The sequence below is a fragment of the Peromyscus eremicus genome, chromosome 11 (assembly GCF_949786415.1).
Source record: "Peromyscus eremicus chromosome 11, PerEre_H2_v1, whole genome shotgun sequence".
In the NCBI taxonomy this organism is placed as follows: Eukaryota; Metazoa; Chordata; class Mammalia; order Rodentia; family Cricetidae; genus Peromyscus; species Peromyscus eremicus.
In genome coordinates this window covers 25,886,707-25,911,455 of record NC_081427.1, presented here as the reverse complement: position 1 = coordinate 25,911,455, position 24,749 = coordinate 25,886,707, and the positions used below count along the sequence as shown (strand labels likewise).

At 43.1% G+C, this 24,749-nt stretch overlaps 1 protein-coding gene across 2 annotated transcripts in view; it reads right to left on the bottom strand.

Moving 5' to 3' along the window:
* Positions 1-523: 523 nt before the first annotated feature.
* Positions 524-24,749, bottom strand: part of Npr3 (natriuretic peptide receptor 3) — a 66,610-nt gene continuing 42,384 nt past the window's right edge. Inside the window, exons 4-8 of one of the 2 annotated variants that reach the window (XM_059276534.1) lie at positions 14,871-15,006; positions 7,772-7,866; positions 4,831-4,966; positions 3,064-3,148; positions 524-2,072 (exon numbers count right to left, since the gene is read on the bottom strand). In XM_059276534.1, coding sequence (XP_059132517.1) covers positions 1,961-2,072; positions 3,064-3,148; positions 4,831-4,966; positions 7,772-7,866; positions 14,871-15,006 — 564 coding nt within the window. In that variant the 3' untranslated portion in view covers positions 524-1,960. Of the gene's footprint in view, positions 2,073-3,063; positions 3,152-4,830; positions 4,967-7,771; positions 7,867-14,870; positions 15,007-24,749 lie in introns of both variants that reach the window. The other variant, XM_059276533.1, reaches the window with a different exon arrangement.

Here is a 24,749-nt window from a genome sequence, read left to right as displayed (position 1 = left end):
ACTTTCCCCAACACCACCCTCCTATAATTAGCACAGAGATTCAAAAAATAAACATTAGAAAATGAATATCTCTGAAATAGTTGGAAAAGATTATTGAAAAGGTAAAAGAGAGAAATCAGCTCTCTGGTTCGGATAACTGAAGCGGTTGCAATCTGTTCACACTGTTCTCGTTATGTGAGTCGCCAACCATCAGCCAATTGCTTTCCTGAGCCCTACTTCCCAGACTCTCCTCCTGCATTAGAATTTTGAAATTTACCTTTCTTGTCTACTTTTCTTAGCTCTTTTTGAAGTCAGCACTTTAACATGCCAAATGCAGAACCACATTGTAGCTGTTCCTGATGTTCACAGCAAAATCTTTTATCAGATGGTTTGCATCCCATTTCCTGAACCATGAAGAAGAAGCGCACCTCGCCCAGAAACAGCAATCAGATGTGCGGCAGTCCTTCCGGGAAAGCAAGCATGAGACAGCTTCCTGAACTTTCACTCAGCTTTCCTCTTGAGTGAACCTGAGTGAACATGGCCTCCAAGGAATGATGCTATTTCTCCCCCGTTTAAGAAAGACATGATTACAAGATGGTTCCCTTGTTCTCTCCTCAAACAATAAAGTGAGAACCCAAATTTAAACCTCAGTCAGTGCACAGAACTGAGTGCAAATCGGATTCCCAGCAAAAGTTGGCTCAGTCCTACCCAGGATACACTTGTCTATCTTAACGCACTGTGTGGTGATTCATGGCGGCTAAAAACCTCCGTGGGGCTCAGGGGTCACAGCAGATCTCAACATTGCCTCTTTTAACCACATTTTGATAAATTGCACTCCTTTGAATTTATCATTCCTGTGCCTCACTGTCAAATTCTCATTCTCAGTTTGCTCTTGAGGGAAAGATTTGCGTATCTGTGTAACCTCTGCTTAACTCTACTGACTTCCCTCTCTCGGTTTTGAAGTGCATCATTTGGCCATAATTAAAAGGAATGTAGCCCCCCAGCATTTAAAACAATTAAAAATGAAACATGGCTTACCATCAATGTATGCCTTTAGAGTTTGTAAGCTGAACATGTGTCTAGATGTCTGCAGTCACAGCAGCAGTGAGCAGTTAGTATTTGGCCACAGCCAAGGGGCAGAGGACAGGAGAGAAAGACCACCCCATTGCCACCATGGATTTCTCACACACTTTCTCCATGCTTTTAAAATATAAGTGAAATTTAATCTTCAAAATGAAAAAATAGACACATTTCTAATACCAAAATATAAGATTAAAATACTTAAAAATAAAATGTTAGTGTGAAGTAGGGCTTTTTTTTTACATCATAAAAGAAACATTTTAGACTTGCTTTTCTTGTATAAATCCTCCTAGCTCACTAATATTTACAATTTTCCAGAGTAGCTTTTCTGAGACACTGAAAGAGACAGGGAGGATCCTTTCTGGAGATATGAAGTCAGACCTGAATGTGGACATTAGACGCAGCCCTTGTCTACCACAAACCTGTCCGCCGGCTCCAGAGAGGGGAGCCCTGCATTCCCAGCCTTGAGATTTTTTTTCATTCCATTGTCCTCTATTGGGTGTTAAATTCTTTCCAAGAATATTCTACTCATAAAAAGTGTTTTATTCCAGCTACAAAACATTTCATTTCAGAAAAACCACATTTTTATATCCTCGTGTGAAAGGCCCCCCAAAGCCATCAAGATATGGAGACACCAGATTTTCAAAACATAAATCTAATCTACACCCTTGCAGCAGTCAGAACACCTAATAGAATGGCGTCATATCCTTATACTTGTTTGCCGTGAGATGGAAGGCCGGGAGGCAGATAGTGATTAATAATCATTCCTGAGCTTCTAAAGGAAATTTAAAGTGAAATGACTACTGCTTAAAACAAAGAGTTCTCCACGCACACCCTTTCTGTTCCACTGATGTCTTTCCTTCCATCTACCTCTCAAGCGGACAAAAGGGGGTGGGTTCTTTTAAGCCACTGAAAAATGAGATCGGATGGAATCTTCACGTAACTCTCGATGTTTCCCGATGTTCCTTTCTTCTTGCTGATTTCGCCTCTCAATGGTTATTCTGTATTTCTTCCTGGGTAAAAGCAGAAAAAAATGCAATAATAAAACCTCACTTGACAATAAAATACTATGGTTCCTCTCACAAAGAATGCCTTCCAGGGACATCTGGGTTAGGTTTGATGAATTGGAAGTGACACAATATGAAGCCCTGGTCAGAGATTAAAGTAGTGTGCCCCGAGGCATCGTGTCCTTATTCAGGGAAGAAAATTGGCATGCTTTCTGAAATTCAGCAGAACAAGCCTTCCTCTTCTTCCCCGGATCCTGTGGGTTCAGTCTTATCTATTCTGCCCCTGAAGCTCGACTTGACTCCCAGGATATGCCCCCAGATAAAGATCAGATTAAGTATACTGTGACCAAAGGAACAGGAACACGATTGTTCCCACAGAGAGCCACATACACCCAGACTTACATTTCCATGTGAAAATGAAGAAACCTTACAAATAAGACATGAATTTGACCAAAGATTACAAAAGAATGGACCACCACCACTGCAGCAAACGACCAAAACCTTGAACACATGTACATACTACCAGTTTACGAGCCTTGAGGCTGAGCCACCACAGCTGAGCATGCGACTTCTCCAAACACAAAACACATTGCAGAGCTCCCTGGGAGCTCCCTCTAGCCCTTCAAGGTGACTATGGCCACTTATTTCTGAACTGAAGAAAGTCAGAGGATATAGGTTCATTCTTTGTCCAGATTTCCTCTTTGCGTTCACATTTGGTAGGTAGAAGGGATTCTCATAAACCTATCTGTGGTCCGGAGATCTCAGCAACTCTCTGGCCCATGGTAGTGAGAGGGCAATAGAAATCCATAACCCAGGATGACCACCTGACCAAGATGTCGCCAAAGAATGGCTTTGATATTTTAACCACCATCCTTCTTCTTTGGAAAAAAAAAAAAAAGGTGTGGGCAAATCACAGGTAGCATTATGCAAAGACAGGAAATGAAGGCAAAAAAAAAAAAAAGGCAGAGTGAATTTGAGCTTCATGAATGGTCCCTACCTGAAAAAGTAGAAGGCCATTAGCAAGCCAGCACCAAGCAGGGCCCCCACCACGATTCCTGTCACTGCTGATTCTTCTAGGCCACCTGCTTGAAAAGGAAACATCAATAATCAGAGCTCATTTTGAGAAATAAGTAAAAAACACTTTGATTTGTGTTTATCTCCCAGTTGAAACAATTTTTCCTTTCTTTGTGTATATAGACATATAGATAGATAGATAGATAGATAGATAGATAGATAGATAGATATAGATATATGTTCTGAGAAATCCTAGACTTCCTTCTTTGCTTGGTATAAGGCTTAAGAAAGGCTCTTCAGAAAGCTCTAGATAAATGCTCTGTCACACGACAGTGAAGAGAACAGTAGCAAGACAAGTTGAGTTGGGCCTGGGACACATGGCAGTCATCCTAGCATTTGGGAAGATGGATTTCAAGTTTGAGGCCAGCCTGACCTACATAGCAAGATCTGTAACAGGGAAAGAAGAGGGAGAGAGAGAAGGGAGGAAGGGAAGGAAGGTTCAAAGGAATGACGGATGTGGAAACAACAGATTCAGGAAGGATTTGATGAGGGTGGAAACTGAAGATTTCAGACACACCCGTACCCTTTTTGAGTTCAAAGTCAACGAAATGCATGGATGGACAGAGGCACTGACCCAGCTCTTCTGTTTTTCACAGGTGGATGGTGACACTTCAAAGTGCTGGAAGGTTTGGGGGAAACTGCCTTGGGTCAGTATTCTGTTTTTAGATGTTCTCTCACCAGAGCCAGAGTTCCATCTCAATGTCCTACATAGCTTTATGAAAATGTAAGCCACTTGGATCAGCCCTTCTCTTTGGGAACTCAGTTCTAGAGAAATCAACGGCTACACTCCTTGCAGAGTTCAGAGTAAGCCTGCACGGCACAGTCTCATGGGCTCCTCGGGTCTCCTTGGCTCCTCAGATCAAAGCTGGGTATGTTTCACTTTACAAGTGGGAAAAGCAAGGCTTGGTGAGTTGGAGGAACTCTCCTGGGGTCCCCAAACAGGCAAGAAGCAAAGTCAGATTTTGGATCCAGGCCGAGAGACTATGTGGTCAACACATTTCTCCATTAATTCTTTCTCATAATTATTGCATGGATATAAATTCCTCATCATTGAAAGACAGTTCTGAGACATAATGACCACTCATATACTCACCCAAAATCACTAACTAGCTTGCAAGATTGATACCTCTTGTTCTTCCTCCTGTTTACCAAAGCCCCTCAAAGACAATCATCTCTGAAAAGTTCCTATCCCTGAGGAAGATATAATTGCTTCTCTCTCTGCATTCAGAAACTGGCCGTAAATAATATATTCAATCCTTATTTGCCACTTTGTAAGTTGCCAGGTGTTTAAGAGCATTGTCTGTCCCATCCTGAGGATTTGGAGGTCAACTGTAAACTTTGATATCAACAATGAGATTTGTTACAGTAGATGAATAAGAGACAGTTAATATTTTTATTTTTCCTTGAAGTGAAAAACCTTTAATAACTAAGAGATTGTAGAAAGAGATATAAATCCCTTTCAGAAGAAAGAAATCTACCATTCAGAAGAAAAGAATAAAAGGAAGAAAGATGGATGCTTCTGGGAAAAGAGACGGGGTGGCCATTTGCAAGTTGTTCCCATGGGTTTGAAGACATCAGAAAAAGACATGGAGCTTTCAGAACATGAGTCCTTGAGAGCAACATGTGTCAGACTCACATGAACCTGGGATTGAAGGAGAGAAGGAACAGTAAATTAAGTCTCTGAACTTACATGATTTGCAAGGAGAGCTATTGGTATGCTCCACAATTCTGGTTTCGTCTATTCTCAGTTTCAAAGGGCCCCAAGGGTATTTGACATTGGATCGCATTTTGAACCGGCCTTCTTTTCCAAAGTAATCGCCAATAACCTACAGAAAGGCAAAAGTCAGATATACAAAAGGAAAGGCCAAAGGTATGTGTTCCCGGAGGAGGCATAAAGCTCACAGCCTTGCAGGAGCTCCCCCAAACACAGCCTGATCTACACAGGCTGCCTCTGCACATCACCACCTGCAGGAAGTGATAGCAAGCGCTTCAAAAAAAAAAAAAAAAGCATGAGAAATGGGAGGGGGACTCCCCTGCTGTGCACACGGACTGTCACAGAGGCTTCTCATAGCAGCGAAGGAATCAGGGTCATATAGTCTTGAAAAGGTGTGGACGTGACAAAGACAGTGCCACCTGAAGCCTGTCTACACTAGAGGCTATGCCCTACCAATGTTGTCCCTAGGTATTTACTCATCAGTTGCTACTGCATAGTGGGAAGGGTGGATTTTTCATTTCCCTATGAAACAATAATCTACAAATTCACAGCTTTGTCCTGGCTCATTCCATAGGGCCCTGTCTGGCCTTCTGCCACAGAGCAGTCCACACCGTTAGCCATGTGTAAGGTCCCTTTCCCTTAGGGATATGCAACAGAGCCAATGCTACTGCACACACACTTAGGTTAAGCACATGACAGGTACATAAGTTGACATATAATTATAACACTGAAGAATATAATGTAGAGAAAGATGGCTTGGGAGATAAAAGCCCTTGCCACCAAGCCCTAAGACCTGAATTTGATTCCCAGGACCCATATGTTAGAATGAGATAACCAACTCCTACAAATTGTCTTCTGACCTACACACGTCACACACACACACACACACTAAATAGATAAATACAATTTAAAAAATTGTGTCTTTGAAGAGCTTTCTGGCTGAGCCTCTTTTGGTTAGTGCTGTGTTCGTAGGGGTCACATTCGTCTCTGATGAATTCACTTCTTGTACTCTGCCATGACCAGACTGAACTCTGTTTCAGCTGTCACCTTAGACCCCTGGAAAATCCTCACTCATTCATGATGTCATTGCAGGGTCACACTCCAGTTAAATGACTATTAGATCAGTCACATGAGCCAATCTGACAGTATCTTCTCACACACAGCTTCTAGGGATTCTCTTCTTTTGTCCGGACACAAACTTGTGGCTCCTGGGTGGCCTGTGACATTTCTGCTCCCTCCTGACTGAGATACAGCAGGGTCTCGCACAGGCTATATCTGCTCAGGGTCAAAACAATTCTAGGTCCTCATAAAATATGACAGTGACTGTTATGTGCTGAGCACATCCCAAGTGCACTGCAACCTCACAATAAGGTGAGATGGACTGTCACTCGCCACCTTCTCCAGAGGAGGAAACTAGACCGGACAGGACCTAAAACCAGGGAAATATAGCTAGAGGGTTCCTGCTCCCTCACCCCCTCCACAAAGGCTAGACGCACCCCACACAGAGGAAAACAAGTATCTTATGCTTGCCCACAAAGGCAACAATGCTGATGATCTTCATTAAAGTGGGAGAACTGTGTCTGCCCCTTACCAACTGCAGCACTCTGGAGAGGGGCCCCGGCACCTTGCCTAGACAGCACAGTAGAGCTGGCCTTGATGATGTAGGTGTGGGTAAGCCTACCCTGAGAGCGTGAAAGCAGGAGAACTGGCCCCTGCTTGTTGCTGTATAGGGTGAACTAGCTGGAGCAATGCCTGAGAGCTCACCCTGGTGGTGAGGATGTGGGGAGAGGGAGCGGGGGTAGTTGGTGAGCTAAACAAACCTGCAACCACCCAAACCTAAAACCAGAGTTATGAGTTGGCCCACACCAATAACCACCCCATTTATGATCTGCTGGAGCACGTGAAGGGGCATGCCCTGCAGATCCAAAGCTGCAAGACCTCCAGAACATAGGGCGACAATAGAGTATCCAAGAGGAACCCCAGTGAGGTCCCAGTTTGATGGTATAGCATAAACCAGAATTTATGCTCAAACCAGACTCTTTGCAATGTGCAGTTGCAAGTAAAAATATAATGACAAAAGGATATACTGCGAGACTCATTTTTTCTATGACAAGGTTCTTCTTTTTTTCCTCTTAAATTTTATCTTATCTTATTTTATTTTATTTTATTTTATTTGGGGGTCATGCAAGGACAGAGGGTGGATACAAAGGGTTGGGGAGATGAATGGGATCGAGATTCATGATGTGAAAGACACAAAGAATAAATAAAAAGAAAGTTTAAAAAAAAGAGTGGATGACCTTGTGAGGAAACAGGATGATTATTATTATCTGCTGAAAATGTATTTTTCAGCAGAAACACCGAATATTTATTTAATATCTACTTCTTTATTTGTCAATTCAAGGTCATGCCTTACTTTTCTAGGTTTCATTTCATGTGGTTCTAATGATGTCATGAGACCATCCGGGACAATATTATGATTCACATATTATAGCTGAAGAAACTGAAGCAGAGAATCCTTGCCCCTGGTGACTGTCACAGACTCATCTTCAGTCCAGGACAGACTTCTCTATGCTGAAACTCCATCTTTTGATATGACAATACCTGAAAATTTGTAACAACCACTAGGGAAAAAAATCTGGAAATGCAAGAGGCCAATAAGTTGCACTTCCAGTGTTCACTGATGCCCTTACTACCTACACAGGGCTAAGGAGTGACTCTTGACAGCTTGAAGGTAGGACTTCTCTACTGAGAACACACATGGCAGTATTCCTGCCTTCTGCCTGTCCCCTCAATCAACAGCGATCTTTCTCTATATGGAAGGCTCATTTTTCTTTGAAGGGTGCTTTGGACACCAGGACACTCACTTTCAGAGTCCCCACTTGGAAGAGTGACCAGTACAGACATTTCCTTTGCTCACCTCTTGGGTGCCTGCTTCCATGTCAGTCATGGCAACCACGGAGAAGTCCCCATACCGATCCCCATTGGCATCTATGGACACCTGCCCAGCGATACCTACAGGAGAGGTAAAGAACTCTGCGTTAGTTACTTATGGTACCTCTGCCTGCCAAGAAAACGAATTGATGGGATTTTTTAAAACAAATTCATGCCACAGGGAATCACATCAGACTGGAAGCATTTTTGTTGGCACTTGGAAAGACATTGTAACTTCATCTGTGTCTGCATTCCTAAATTCTTAGCATTGCTCCATTTAAAAAAGAAAAAGAAAGAAATGATCTTTGGGTAATACTTTAAAAAAAACAGATTAAGGCTAATGCTGAAGGCAATGTACTTATTCTAGAGTTTTGATTTTTTTATTTTCTGAAAAGTAGCTGAGAAGTAGAGATGTCTTCTCATATATATGTTCATGTGATCATTGGACAACTCTCATAAGGAAAATCAGTCTGGACCAGGATTCATTGAGCATGCTTCATACAGGCTGCATTAATACACGGGAGAGCAGGAAGCCTAGCTGGTGGGTCCTTGGAGCCAATGTCTAAAAAGCAATTCTTCATTGCCCAATGTGTGTTCATTCGTTGCCCAATGTGTGTTCATTCATTGCTTATCCAAACATTATCTGGAAGATTCTTGGGTGCTGAATTAGCAATGCAGCAAAGGTTAAGTTAGAGCAAACAGACTCTTTGATCAAGGAGGGGTCTGGATGGGAGCTTTTCCCATTAGAATCATTCTGGTTGGGGCCAGAGAAGTAGGTGAAGATGCTTACCATCAAACTGAACATAGGTCATAGGTTTGATCTCTGGGACCCACACGGTAGAAGGAGAAAACTGACTCCCAAAAGTTGTCCTCTGACTTACACACCCACACATACGATAAATAAAATTTTAAAATATAATTTTGGCCTGTTTTTCTTTTCTTTTTTTTTCCTTAAGGAATCAGAATACTGAATTTGCCGTTTTTGTCTATCCCTACCTCTGCAACCTTGGCTAAGGCATTAGTCCTCTGAGCCTCAGTCTCTACAACTAGCATAAACAGGCATAAGATCAGGTTCCTCCCAGGAGGCTGTAGAGATGATTGCATGAGATAAAACACGTGGGGCATCTCCACCAGCTTCTTAAGCAATGCCAGCTGTTTGCCTCTACTGGTGTCACTGCTGGTGTTATTATTCCTACAGGTTGAGGAGCCCTTAGCCCAAGTACTAGGGACCGGACATGTTTCTGATTTCAGACGTTTTTCAATTTTTTGAATATCTGCATACACATAATGAGACTTCTTGGGGATAGGACACAAGTCTAAACACAAGATCTTTCATTTCATATACACTGTCACATATAGCCAGAAGGTAACCTTAATATAGTATTTTTGGTAAATTTTCCCATGAGATAAACACCCATTATGAGGAGGTTTCCATTTGTGTTGTCATTTTGACACATAAAATGTTCCAGTGTGGAGGCATTTTTGAGCTTGAAATTAGGGGATGGAGGGTGCTCTTTTAAAGTTGCCGTTATCATTACTGTGCTTGCAGTAGCAGAGAAAGCATTTGACCGTGTTCTACCACTCGGACGACTCAGCACAATGGTTGGAATTCATTTTTTTAAAAAAAGCAGGGATTATAAAGTCTCTATAAGGGTACCTGTGGTTCAAACCACTATTAAGAGTGTAAGTTACTGGCCTGGTTTAATTTACAAAGACCCTAAGGCAAAAAGAACCAGAGAACTGTGAAGTTTCTAATGAAGGGGTTCAACGTTCACGAACAGAGCCGGTGAGTTATGAGGCTAGGAAAGAACAGCCAGAGCACTGAGGACCCACCCCTCTTGACCAGCGATGGTGGGTGCTCACAGCAGCTAATCCCCAAAAGGTCACCGGAGAACAATGGCCGATATTAAGTCATCTGTATTTGCGTCTTCCTTCACTAAGTAGCAGGAAGTGTGCACCAGCCACGTTCTAATTAACACAAGCCATTTGTTTTCTTTGTGGGAGAAGTCTGTGCCGTTCTTAATTGGTGCTGCCATCAGTTTGGTTCTCCCCAGAAGTAATGACTGCCCCTGTAAAATGAGCGTCTGCCGAGAAGCATCCCAAGGGAAAGTTCCATCCTCTTGTGTGGTTTGGAGAGGGCAGGCATTTGGGTTTACTGTCCTTTGGGCTGTGGTTTGAAGGTCCACTGATTTTTCCAGACTTTGGGTTACTTTGCTGGAAACAGAATGGAGTTACCATTCATCTTCATTTTTTGTCTTCTTAATACAGGCAGGTTACAAAGGATGCACCTATCACAAACTTGTGCATCCTTGAGAACCTATAAGACTTCAAATTTATATATATAGTGTGTGTACATATATATACGTAAATATGCATATGCCGATACATATATGTATATAAATGCATGTACATATACATATACATATTCGTTCTCCAAACATTGTGGCTATCCAAAATCATTTGTCATTCTGTTCAGAGATGTTTAGGAAGGTGTGTCCTGCTGAGTGTTTTGCAGAATGTTTTATAAGATGCAGTGGCCCTAGTATCCAACACCTCATTACACCTTTAAGTTATTGCAATTCTGCCAAGAAATGGGGTGAGAACTCTCGGGGTGGCTGCTTTGCAAAGTGAGACTTCACCTGAGAGTATAAAGCAGAAGGTGAACTTGTTAGGAGACAGCAGAATTTTCCTGTATATCAGCAATGATTCCTTCTAACCCGGTTTCTGTTTGCCTAGACTGGAGCTTGTGTCCTGAGCCACACACAGTCCTGTTTACCCTGCCCCTCCGACCTCTCACACAGAGGAAACACAGCTTCTTCTTGGACCATTTATTGAGTCTTGAGAGCTGATCATAGGTTTCATGGCAATAAAATCCAATTTTGTCAAATAACATCCAGGGTATTTTTTTCTCCTCACAACTTAATGGTCACTTACAGCAACCACTAAAATTAAAATTGTTTTTAATGTTAGGGAGGTTTGAGTTTTTCTTCACACATCCACCTTAGACTTCTTTGAGGGGCTCCCTCCAAATGGACTGCTGCTTAGCAAATTAAATGGGCTCTCTGAATCATTCAAATCCAAACTCACCTTGGCATCAATCTTTATATTTTGGACATATAGGATTCTAATTTTAGACTCAACTATACAATTTTTTATACTTTTTGTGCATACTGACTGTTCCCAAAATGGAACCATCAAGATGGCATGTGAGAAAATTTAGTGCCTGTCTTAGCTCTAAACAAGACTGTATTCCAGCCATTGTGGGCACCTGCCCTTCTCTGAACAACCTCCCTCAGTGGGGCCTCTCCTCATCCCCAACTCTGGCTCCTGTCCCGCTGTCAGAAGACCAAGAACAAATGACCACACCATGCAGTGAGTAAGAGCTAAGAATGGGATGTGCCTGACCGAGGTTGTGTCCCCACACACCAGTTTCTCGGTGTATTGTGCACAACTTCTGGGAAATTTGACTTTGTCCTAATATGCCCCCTGAATTACCCTATTTGATGTCTGCCCCTCAGCTGAATCAGGAAGAGGCAAAACAAGTTCATCAAGGAAGGTTTTCCACCCCCAAGCAACTGCTTGTCTAAAATGAGAGCTGTCGCTCTTGTCTAGAGTAAAACATGGTGTTCACTGAAACCACCGTAGAGAAAAGAAACTTACCAGTAGCTACCACAGCTACTACCCAGACAACCCTAGCTAGAGTTCCACTTCTCCCTACTGTCCTTCCCTTTTAATATCTGAGGACAAGCTGAGGCCATGGAATGTAGAGGGGACCATCCTGTACTCCTCTCTCAAATCTAGATTTGGCTTTGTTCTTGTCATTGAAAAGACAAGACTTGTAATCTCACTCATGTGATTACAAGTAAGTATAGGTATACTCCAGCCTACTAAAGGGCTCACAGGATAAGTTGGCATGATGCAGAACTGAAAAGGCCCTCTTCAGTTAACTTACCCAACCTCCTTACAGAGCAAATGGGGTACTAGAGGATGCAGGCTCCTGCTTCCTGTTTCCCCAGTCTGCACTCTGTGTTTATAGTTCTCAGAAGATGCTTGCCAGCATGCTACAGGTTACGTGCTACAGAGCAGCCATAAGACATATCATCTCCATGGAAACTAAAGTGGCTTTCTATTTCAGTGGGTTTCCAGGTCCATGGATCTGGCCCCAGGGCATCTTGAACTTTGGGTCCCATCACACCGCCCCATATACTCAGATGTCAATCAACCACATAGACCTCCCAGCTCCTCGGGGAACAATCTTCTACAACATCCACTCAGATTACAATGCATTTTCTGCCTCCTCTGGGGCATAGTCTCCTAAAATGACTTCTGTCACCCTCAGGTCCCAATCAGCTGCCATGTTCAGAGGCCTTTCCTTGATAGCTCTAACCCAGCAGTCTTACCCCACCACTTTTGGTCTCCCTACTCTGCTTCGTTTTACAGGCCCTGGAGTAGGGGTGGGGATATTGCCTGTTCCTACATACACACATTTGCATGTAAGATAAACTGATTATCTGTGTTCGCTGCTTCATCCTCGGCTCCTTGAACAGTGCCTGGGATATCATAGATGCCTGTTGAATGTATCAGACGAATGAATAGAAAATTGATGCCTGCTCCAGGAACCAGCTCATGCCAGTTTGGAATGTTGGTGAGGTAAGAGGAAACCATTGCCCTTTTATATGCTATTGACAAAAAATATAGATTAGCAGAATTTTCTATAAGATGTTTGACAAATAGTCAGCCATGAAAACATACTCACAAGTAACATTATACTGACTGAACAGGTTATATTTAGGAATATATGTGTGTGTGTATGTCCATACATACATGTACATAGATATATACACATATGCATATAGTAATAACTACTGAAAAATGAAAGAGGCCATGAATGTGAAGGAGAGCAGGAAGGAGTATATATGAGGGTTTGGAGGAAAGAAAGAAAAAGGAGAAATGTTGTAATTGTTGGTGAGAATGCAAACTTGTACAGCCACTTTGGAAATTAGTATGATGGTTCCTCAGAAAATTGGGAATCAATCTACCTCAAGACCTAATGATACCACTCTTGGGCATATACCCAAAGAATGTTCAATCATACCACAAGGACATATGCTCAACTATGTTCATAGCAGCATTATTCCTAATAGCCAGAACCTGGAAAAAACCTAGATGCCCCTCAACTGAAGAACTGATAAAGAAAATGTGGTATATATACACAATGAAATACTACTCAGCAGTAAAAAAAAAAAATGAAATTTGTAGGCAAATGGATGGAACTAGAAAATACCATCCTGAGTGAGGTAACCCAAACTCAGAAGGACAAACATGGTATGTACTCACTCATAAGTGGATACTAGATGTAAAGCAAAGGATAACCAGACTATAATCCCAAAAAAAAGTTTAAAAGAAGCCATTTTGGTGGTAAATGAATCAACAAGGCCTATCCAAAAAAAAAAAAAAAGAAGATTGACAATATTCAATGCACTTTATAAAGCACCAGCATACTTTGAGACCCAGATCCCTCACCATGAGAAATGTTCTCTATGAGAAATATCCACAAAAACTCATCAAGGTGTGCAGGAGCCTCTGACGCCATACTGCAGAATAACAAAAACAATAGCTAACTGAAGGAAACACCAATCCAAGGAAGATCAGAAGCTGAGGGTGGTGGAACCTGTAATCCAAGTACTCAGGAGGCAGAGGCAGGAGGAGGGCCTCGTGTTTAAGGCCAGTCTCATCTATATAAGCAAGTTCCAGGTCAGCCAGAACTGCATAGTAAGACCCTGCCTCAAAACAAATAAACAAAAAGAATTAAGGAAATTATTGTGCAGCAGAGTCACATTTAACTCTCATTTTAAAATGTTAGATCTATGAGTGTTCATACAGAATTTTTTTGACATCCAAAAAAGTGAAATATAAATGGAACTAAAATGAAAAAAATGGTGTTTACAATGAGACCTGCTTTGTAAAATTTTGACATGGGATATATTGTGTGCTATCAGAAAGCATAGCACACCTCTGGCATCACCTCGAAAATTGTTGACAGTGATTGCATTGGAGAAAGGAGGTGAGAAGTGAAGTTTTCACTTTTTATTTTGTACATTTTTATATTGTTTATGATTTCTAGGCAAGAATAGTCTCATCTTTAAATGTCAGTGTAGGTTGCTGGAATGATGAGATAATACGCTTTTTGTTGTTATTGTTATACTTTCTGTTTTTGTTGTTTTACTTTTGTTTTTGTTTTTAAGCAGGAATTAATATTCACTACTTTGAAAGTCAATGAAAGCAGAGGGCATGGACCTTCTAACCAGCTCTAACTACCAGGTTGAATATGACAGCTAACATCTTCTGCATTTCACTGAAACCGACATGGTTTGAACATGGGGATGTACACCTGGATTAATACGCTTTTAAGCCTGACTGCAGATCTTCCACACTGATTGTTCTACAGTGAAAACGGCTTATGTTAAATATGATTTTTTTTAAGTACACAGGGCTCGGGAGATACCTCTGTGAGTAAAGTGCTTACTGTACAGGCATGATGATCCACGTTCTGACTCTCAGTCCCATGTGAAAAATTGGGCACAGTGGTTCAGATCTGTAACCCTTATGCTGGCAGAGGCAGAAACAGGCAGGGTCTCAGGGGCTTGCTGCCCAGCCAATCTAGCCAAAACAGTGAGCTCCAGATTCAATGAGACACTGCCTCAAAAACTAAGTCAGAGAATGATAAAACCTGATGTAAAGCCCTAGCTCACACACACACACACACACACACACACACATACACACACACACACACACACACACACACACACACACACACACACACACCGTAGTATAAGTATTGTCTAAATAAGCAAGGAACAGGACAGTTTTTAATGAAGTAAAATTTGCTCAAAGCATGTTCACATGCATTACATTGTTTGATCTTATTTTTACAAGCCCGTGAGGTGAGTTGGCTTATTCTCCATGCTTTAAACCTGGAAAAAGCAAGTCTCTAGAAAGGGTCTTGGTTGCCGCAGAAAGCAACCACAGAAGCAGAGGCTCACTTGGCTGCGGCATTGTTGCCATGGAGACTGAATCCCTACCTTCAAAAGTCCTGTTCCAGGTCTGCTGGATGATTTTCCCCCCATCCTTCTTGCTGTAGCCAGCTCTGAGCACTTCGTGTAAAGCCAGAACGTAGAGGAGGATGGCATCATGGAACCCTTCAACAAACATGTTCACCTGCAAAGGAAACCCACTGAGTGAGCCTGGGAACCTGATGATTCATGGTCATCAATGGCACAGCAAACAAAATGGTCCACCCTGAGTCTGTAGGTGTGAGATCAATGGAGGAAGTGGGCAGAGCTATCAAAAGTAACTACCAAGAGTCTTATCATGTTTTCCTGGCACTAAGTAGGAAAAACTCTTCCTGACTTGAGAATTTACAGAGCAAACACAACATTATAGAAGTCAAAGCAACCATCCTGTTGTCCAGGTTAATTATTCCAGGAACTTTGACCCTCTTTTCATTCAGTTCCCCTTCTACCCACATCTTCCATCAGCCTCAACTCAGCATGAGTCCAGCTCCCCGGTGAATCTGCTCCAACTTCCACCACATTTATCTCTTTACATTCTGGGTGTAGGACACAAGGACAGAAGAGTAGTAACTGGGCAAGTTGAGGCAGAGAAGTCAAGAGTTTGAGGCCAGCCTATACTACATGGCAAGACCTTGTCTCAAAATATCAAAACAAAACAAAAATATAGGTATCCATTTGTTCAAACTCAAACAAAAGGTTATCAATTGCCAATACACACCAGAGATACAAAGAATGGACACTGTGCTTTCTGCCTGCCTTGGGAGGGGGCAGCGTTGTCTTCTGCTATATTGGCAATAACACCGCAGTCTCTCTTTCTATCCTCTGCCAAGCTCCAAGGACAGAATGGATGCATCTTGACCATTGATACATTTTGTTCCATCTCTGGCTCAGGAAGGGTATCCTTGCTCTCCATATACTTAGTTTTATAAATGGAAAAACTTAGGAAGAACTTAGGGAAGTTCTTCATCATGTTGAATTTTGTTTCATTAATTGGAACCCGTGCACATGGTGTAGAACCTTCTTCAAGGGTAATTGCAAGAATCACATGGGATCACAGCATAAAGTGTTTGGTGCGTATCAAGTATTCAGCAACTAGTTTTATGGACCGTGTGATGTTCTCGGTACTGTACTTGAGTCTTATTCAGAATACAGTGAAGACATAAAATAGAGCAGTTAGTGTTACAGACTGGGGAAGGATGATAAAGAGAAACTTGATGGTGGTGGCAAAAGATGAACGGAATTCTGAAAATGAACAGATGTTTGGAAGGGCGGAAGGTTGGGAGAAAAGACTCTGAGTAGAGTCATGTGGCAAAGGCCTACCCTGACCACTGCTACATTAAAAACAACTATTCTGCTGGCCTGAAGCAAAAGGAGAAAGCCACATGGACAAGCAGCAGAAACTCAGAACCCTGAGATCGAGTCCTCCTTGGGGAACTTAGACTGTCCTCAGTAGGCATCTGATCGCTTGACTTGAATGATCCTCCTTAGAAAGACAGTAAGTCCCTTTCAGCAGGCCCTACTTCCACATTTACACCTTGACAACAGAAACTAGAGGGAAGTGAGCAAGTTCCACCTTGAAACACTGGGTGACTTACAAACTCTGCACAGAAGTCACAAAATAGTCACACCTTGTTTCAAAAGTCCGAATTAGTGACAGAAAGCCATGGCTACAGGAAGAACTGGGGACTCCTCAGAGGACACTCAGAGATGCTTCTGTGAGAAACTGCCTGTCCTGTTGCTCTACAGAGGAACCCAGAGGAAAAGTGCCTCCACTAACCTTCTGTATGGCCTGACTCTAGGGCATATTCACAAATGGTGTCTCATGGTTCAAAGGCACACTCACAGATGGCATCCCCTGTTTCAAGGGCACACTCACAGACAACATCCCCTGTTTTAAGGGCACACTCACAGACGGCGTCCCCTGTTTCAAGGGCACATTCACAGACAACGTCCCCTGTTTTAAGGACACACTCACAGACGGCGTCCCCTGTTTCAAGGGCACACTCACAGAGAGCAGCTCAATGTCCAGCTTCATTTGTCCTCATCCCAACCATTGTTGAGTCCTGTGTTGCACTATAGGAACAAATATTTCAGATTTGCCAAAGCCCAGAGCCTGGGCTGCTCCAGCTCTGCCTTTCCTAGCTGTGTTCCTACCTCCTTCTGGTCCTTCAGTTCCTCATCTAGGAAATGAAAGAATGACAGAACCTTCCTCCTGAGATTGCTATCTATTTTCTCTGACTTGAGAAATGCAAAGGACTTCAAACAGCTTCTGTCAGCTGTTATTGTCGCCATGTCTAGAGATGAGGGGTTCCAAACCCAGGGATTCTGCCTAGCTTCTAATTCCAAATAGCAACATTCAGTAAGCGACCTACCTTACTGACCCATTTTATACTTAATGGAAAGTAGAGCTTCTCTTTCACACTCTGGTGCCCCAGACAGATCTCTTATAACATCATGATCCTAACGATGCCTAGTAGAATAGCACTGTCCAAGATGGTCTGTCCCACTGACCCTTGGGGAGAGGTGGAATATAGGACAGGTTCAAGGTCACAGAGATCTTGTAGTTAGCAACTAGCTGGATCCACAGTCTACTCCTAATCCAGATACCTCACTCAGTCTCTCAGTCTCCCGATTCCTCATTTGTGAAGTAAAGAACTTGACATAGCACTGGATCACCTGACGGAGATTTTCTGGAGACTAAATGAATTAGAGTATTAAAACACCTAAGAAAGTTCTGGAGATGATGAAAGCCTTGGGCAGATGTTGGCTCTTACTCTGAGCTGTCAAACTAAAGTCTCTGAGACACTATTTTCTTAGGCAAAGAATGCTATAGAAACAACATCAACCAGTCAAAGATAATTTTCAGCTGCCTTGAATATGCTAATTTGATTTTCCAAAGGAATACAAAATTTTCACTTAGACCATGAAGTCATGATGATTTGAGAAAGCACGCATGCTGATGAATTTTAATAGGTAGACTTAAGCTGTTAAATTTAATTCTCAAGACATGATCATTCCCCCTCCCCCCCACGTCTAGCCTCTCTTTCATAGCTTTATAGAAATCACCTTGCTGCAGGGGAAAGTCATGGAACCATAGTTGTGACATGTGGGGGATGTAGACGCCTCAAGGAAGCTCTAGGTTTCCCTTATTTTCCTGAAGCTATCGGCTACTAATTGTTGGCTTCGGGAGAAGGAGTGCCAGTGCCAGTGAATAATGTCCCACCCCTGCTCATGCAAGTATCCTTAATGAAATTTAAGGGGTTACAATTTTTTAAAAGATGTGGAACTAGAAAGGGAACGTATTAGGTAAAGAGGGAGCTCAGCAGCCACAGGAGAGAAATAAGAGAAGATAACAATGGACGTGAAAATGACCAAAATACATTAAATATATGCATGAAATTGTCAGAGTAATAAGTACTGGAAAGGGGAGGACCATTGCTGTGCTCAGTCTTCCTGAATTTTGTTCTTGCATGTCATGCTCTATAAATTCCTGTTCCTGGGGCCCCTAGGGCATTCCTTCTTAAAATATGGCATGAGCTCCTGGGTCTTGTCATCATCATCATCCTCCTATCCTCCTGTCTAAATCCTCACCCAGGGACACTATACTGAGGTTGGCTACTCAGAGTACTGGTCATGCAACCTAGCCCCATGCCCTAATTGGTCCTTCCCATTCCTTCCTTCTTGATGCATCCATCTCCCATCAAGCACAATAGGAAGAATAATCGTCTGACCAAGAAGGATGAACTTGGATTGTGTTTGTCCTAACAAGTTCGATGCCAAAACAGGACAGACAGGCTCTGAAGATAAACTCTGGTCTGAAATCTCCTAGTGTCTTGATTTGCAAGTGGATCACAACAGTTACCTCCTGCCCTCTCAAAGGGGCTGAGTGTCACCCTCTCCCTTCAGAGGAGGATGCTGACCCTGCTGAAGCTGCCGGCACCCTGGCCTGCTGCGGAGGAGGTTTCATCACACCTACCTCATAGGCCCTTGAGTCAGGAGCAAAACTCCAGGGACTGTCTTTTCTCGAGGAGAATATTCTCACTCTCACATGTGTTTTTTTAGTGGGAGGGAAGCCCGTTAGCACATTATAACCACTGTAAATTGCAAGTGCAAATTAAGGAGAAAAATGGAGGGGGGGGGAGACAGTATTAAGCCGTATTAGGAACACTTTCCTTTGGACCTCCAGACTAGAAGGAACCAGGTCAACTTGGTCTGCCTCCCTGACTCTGGACAGAACAACACTTGAACCTCAAGGCCCTGGTTGTGACACAGCACACTGTTGTTACCAATCACAGGAAATGGGATTCCCTTACCCAAGCAACTTGTTTGGGTGTTCATCATCTGTTTTCGTTACCTAAACACCCTGTCAAAAGCAGCTGAGGGAGGGAAGGAAGGATTTATTTTGCCTCAGAGTTCAAGGGGTCAGCTCATCATGGAGGCAAAGTCCTGGTAGCAGCTGCGTGAGGTGGCTAGTCACGTGGTGGTCGTCAGGAAGTGGAGAGCAATGAGTGCTTGTGTTCGGCTAGCTTCTTCCTTTGGATGTAACCCAGTGCGCAAGTCCAGGGAAGCTGACACTCCCCTTTAGTGCGGCTTCTCCCACCTCAATTAGACAAACCCTTCTGGGCATGTCTAGAGGCTTACCTAATCTAAATAATCTCTTACGGGTATGCCCAGAAGCTTGTCTCTCAGAGACTCCAGAGCCTCTGGAGCTGACAATCAAAACCCCCCATCATAGCACCCTTTGAGCCAGAAAATCCTCCCTTCACACCACTTGCTGAGGTCTTAAATTCCTAAATGCAGCCACTCCCCGGCTAGATAATGAACAAGTTGGATTAAGAAAACATGACAGTTTACAATCCCCACCAGACAGACTCACTGTCCCACACAGGGAGGCTGTACACATGGAAGTCGTGACAAGACCTCTGCCCTGCCAGCAATGCTAGCCACGTTCTTTGGAGAAAGAAGAAAGCCGAATGGGGGAAGCCGAATAAAAGGGATCATATTTGTCCTTTTTCAAATGAGCATAGATAGACTTGGCATTCACAGCACGCTCCCCTCTGTTACACGGCACAGTATCTTCCCCATTCTCTCTGGGGAGGCAAACTCAGGTTTAGGTGAATTCCTGGATGCTTGTGAGTAAGTAGAGCATGCTGCCTGCTTCAAACGTTGTGTATCACGAGAGAGGCCTGTAAAATCGGAGTGCCTGGATACCGAAAATGTCGTAAAGCTCTCAGGTGGAAGCTGTTGGAAGAAAACTGCCAGAGGCGAGGGCCGAGCTAGACTGTCCTGGGGTTTTGCTTGTGGCATTCACATGAACTCAAGCATGTCACAAGGTGGTTCTATCTTCCTTACCACAAACCGTTGGTTCTCAATGCAAATGAGGAAAGCTGTGGGTGTTAATTACTCTGAAAAAAAGACATGCCTTCTAAGCTCTCCTGCAGCTGAAGATCACATAGAGGAAAGTGGGATTTTGAAGGAGAGTCAGTAAGAGATGAGCCGTGGACTGTTCCTCCCCCTTCACAGTTAACAAAGGCAGCATCACCTGGTCAAATGGACATTCTAGTGAGGCCTTGAAAGTGGGTCTTGTCCAATGCCCATGTGCCACGGGCACAGCAGAGAGCAGGAGTGGCTTGGGAATGCTACATGGGTAGCTCAAAGGCCAAAGATCATTTTACATTTGAGAAACACTTGATACATCACTTCCTTATTGTTTATACTTTAAACTTTATGTACACTTTATATCTCAAAAATATATTACCTAGGGCTGGAAAGTCAACTCAGTGGATAAAGTGAAGCAGGAGAACGGGGATTTGGATCGGTAGAACCCACATGATGCCGGGTGGACATGGTGGCTCCCCTGTAAGTCTATTGCTCAGATGAGGACCGGAGTTTGGATCGGTAGAACCCACGTGAATGCCGGGTGGACATGGTGGCTCCCCTGTAAGTCTATTGCTCAGTTGATGGAAGCAGGATCCCTGGCCAGTTAGCTGCACTGGCTGTTTAGGCAAGCTCTGGGTTTAATTGAGAAACTCTGCCCTCAATGAATAAGGTAGGGAGCTACTAAGGAAGACTTCCTGCCATCAACCTCAGGCCTCTATATACGTGTGCACATATGCAGACACACATGTTTACCTCCATGCATACACACACCACAAAAAGTACTCTATGTATTATCCATTTTCATTCAATTTCCCTTTAAGTCATAAGGCTAAAAGTCTATAACCTTGCAATGGTAGAAAGTACCATGTTCCGACTACCAGACTCTTTCCACTCTCGCTTTGACTGACTGATGCCCTACTCTTCTGTGCCAGTCCTGTCTTCATAAAATTCACACTCGATCACTCGCTGATTTACTTTAGCCTTGGGGGAAGTTAATCTAAACACCTTACCTTTCATGGATTCTAAGAAAATAATGCATGCAGCTTCTTGAAGTTCAAACGTCCTACCAACAATGGAGCTAAGGTGAAGCGTAAATCTAATTAATCTTATCAATAAAAACCAGGAGTCAGATATCAGGGTGAAAACCTGAAAGATCAGAGAAGCAGAGGAGCAGCCACCAGTGACTTCCTACCTCTTCCATTCCTCTGACCAACTACCAGAGAGTAGTTGCCTGTTTACAGGGGGAGAGTTTCTTCTCCCCCATCACCTAGAACACAACGGATTAGAAAAAAAAATGTCTTTGAAAGACCATAAAATAATGTCCCCATTCATCCCTCATAATGACTGGAATGACAGTGTAGACTTAGCCTGAGGGCCACAAGACTGGCATGTGGAACTCATTGACCTGAGCAAACACTAGCAAGGAAATCTACCCAGGTCTGATGAAGAAGAGCAATGAATGGGATTCTAGGGCTTCACACTGGGAGTTGGCAGACACAGGCCACCAGTGGCAATGACCTTTTTATGCACTCCCAGTGTTCACATGGGGAATTGCATCATTGGATATGTTTGTCCTTTGAGTGTATCATACACACACACACACACACACACACACACACACACACACACACAATTTATAGATGTATCTCATCACTCATTTTACTGGAAGGCTTAGTTGAAAAGGAATATCCATAATGACATAATTGTCACTAGCTTTCAGATGAGCAAGTGAGTGATATCTTTCCTTAGCCTTAATATCTCACTTATATACAGGTAGACGTCTCTGGAAAGCTGGTGACTCAACCCCCACATGACTATGTGGAATCCATGTGATCTGTGTCCTTTTCAAGGCAGGACGTTCAGATGGGTGAAGGCAGGTTCAGACAACAGGTACCATGCAAGGCCATGACAAAGATACCAAGAAAGGAAGAGAGGAGAGACCAGGCAGAGGCAGACAGGAAGGTCAGAGAGAGATTAAGGTCAAGGTGCCAGGGCCCGCTGTCCTCCACAAATACCACAGAAGGCTCTTTTCAATTGCTATAGGACTTACAACTTTGGTGACCTCTCTCTCCTTCACCCCTTCCAGCCTAGGATTACAGCAGCTTGGCATCCTTTACTGGTTTTCCTCAACCTCTCCTCCTCCATGCTCATTTCTTTGCAAATAGTGCCTTTATTAAGTTCTGTTATTTTCCATGTCTTCTCTTTCCTCCCGGGGACACCCATAGATACGCCTACCTTCTGTTCTTAGTGAAACTTTACTGAAACTACACTTGTTCTTACTGAAACTTTCTCTGGCCAGCCAATCCCTCCTTTCTTCTGCGACTACACTACGTACATGTTTGTATTGTTTCTCTCATCAGTCTCTTTGGCATATATGCATGGCTGTGTACCTAGCACCGCACAGCTACAGAGTGTACAAAGCATATCACAAGCACAGTTCTTTTCCTAGGTCCGAGGCCCAGCGTCTGATACAGAAACTGCACTCACTTGGGTTGACACCACTGTCACCTGTCACTTCTTGCTCCTCTCGCCTGTGCCTGCCTCTAGCATGCCACTTCCTCAGTTGCTTGCTAATACTAAATGCTGTAAACCAGGGGAAGAAATCACAGGGCTTGATACATGTTTAACATAAGGGTAAAGCAGGCATAGTCCCTGGGACTCCGGAGGCTGAGACCCTGGACTGTTGGAGCTCCCAGGCTTGAGGCCAGTCTAGGCAATATAATGAGATCCCATCTTAAAAATCAGAACAGACACAGAATAAATGGTTTCAAAGTTAGAATTTGAGGGCCCCTCTCATGATAAAAGCAATAAATTACATTGTGTTTTAGCTGTTCAAAGGCCTTCTTTTCACATTGTTGGTTGAGATTGCTGTGATGTTGGTTCCACACCTGCTGCTGAAGGGAAGGACTTCTAGAGCAATACTGGGAGGCTCGTACTGAAGGTAGCGAGTTCAACTGGTGAATTAGGGAGCTGAATTTTTACTTAAGAGATCTTCTCCATCAAGTTTGCTACCAAAAAAAAAAAACTAAATTAATTATCACTGCCTCCATAGAAATCCCAGTGTAATACATTTTGGAAATTATGTGTAAATGAAGTAAAAGAATTACTGGCAGCTTTGGGGCATGCTACATTATGACTATTTGCCTACAGTGTGAGATTTGTATCAGTGTGAGATTTGTATAAAGATAAACACAACAACAGGACAAAGTAAGTAATCTAAAATCCACACACACTTACACAGTCATCTGAGTTTGACTAAGAACTTGAGCAATGGGGTTGAGGGGGGATCTTTTCAGCACATAGCAGGACTCAAAAAAAAAAGATGGTAAAAAACTAAAATCTGACTCTCACAGAAGATACAAAAACTCATTTGAGATGAATTCTAGACATGAGCATGCTGGCTAAAACTTTTATCAAGCTCAAAAGAAAATGAAATATCATTGTGATTTTGGTGCTGACAAATTTTTGTTAAAGAGAAAGGACAAAAGGACTGAACATTTAAAAATGTCTTCAAAAAAAAAGTAGGGAGATGGCTTGGTGTTATGTGGCTGTCACACACATGTGAGGACCTGAGTTCAGATCCCCAGAACCCACGGGACACAGAAGTATGCACCTGTACTCCCAACATGTCTACAAGGAGGCAGAGACAGGAGAATCCCCAGGATCTATGTCATTGGCCAGTTGGCCTGAAGGACACAGCAGTGACCCAATAAATGACCCTGCTTCAGACGGGGGGGGGGGGGGGGGGGGGGGGGGGATATACACCTACACTGGAGGTTGTCCTCTGACCTCCACACACACCCCAGAGCACATGCATGCAAGGATTCACACACATGGACATGTGCCACATACAATGAACAGATAAATAAATGCTTGAAAATAAATACTACCAAAAAGCAAATGAAAAACTGAGACAAAATATCCATTAGAAAGACATCTGATTTACACATAGAATATTTTAAGAACAGCTTTTTGTGCCAGGAGCAAAAAGAAACAACCTGTTTAAACAAGCAGCCCACATCAGCAGACAGGTCACCGAAACGACACAACCAGCAAGCGCCTGCAAAGAGACCCCACGCCTCAAGGCATCAGAGGAACAGAACCGAAACTCATGAGGAACAGCTTTACCCCCATCAAATCGCCAAGGTTGAAAGGCTGGTGCCGCGGAGTGTGGCTGCAGCTGCAAAATGACTGTAGCTCTCACACTGCTGCCAGGAATGTGAAATGGAACTACGCTGTCAGTTTCTTACAAAATTAAGTATGTATCTATGCTATTAACCCAACAGTTTCATTCCAAGTGATTTATACAACAGAAGTAAAGCATACATCCACCAAAGGATTCATACACATGCTCACCACAGGTGTGACCAAAACAGTGTCAAACTGGAAAAAAAACAATACATCCACTAAAAGAATAAGCAAACCCATGGCGTGTTGATATGAGAGAATGGAATGCAGCCATTACAAGAAGAATAAAATATAAATACCTGTGACAGGATGCAAAACTTC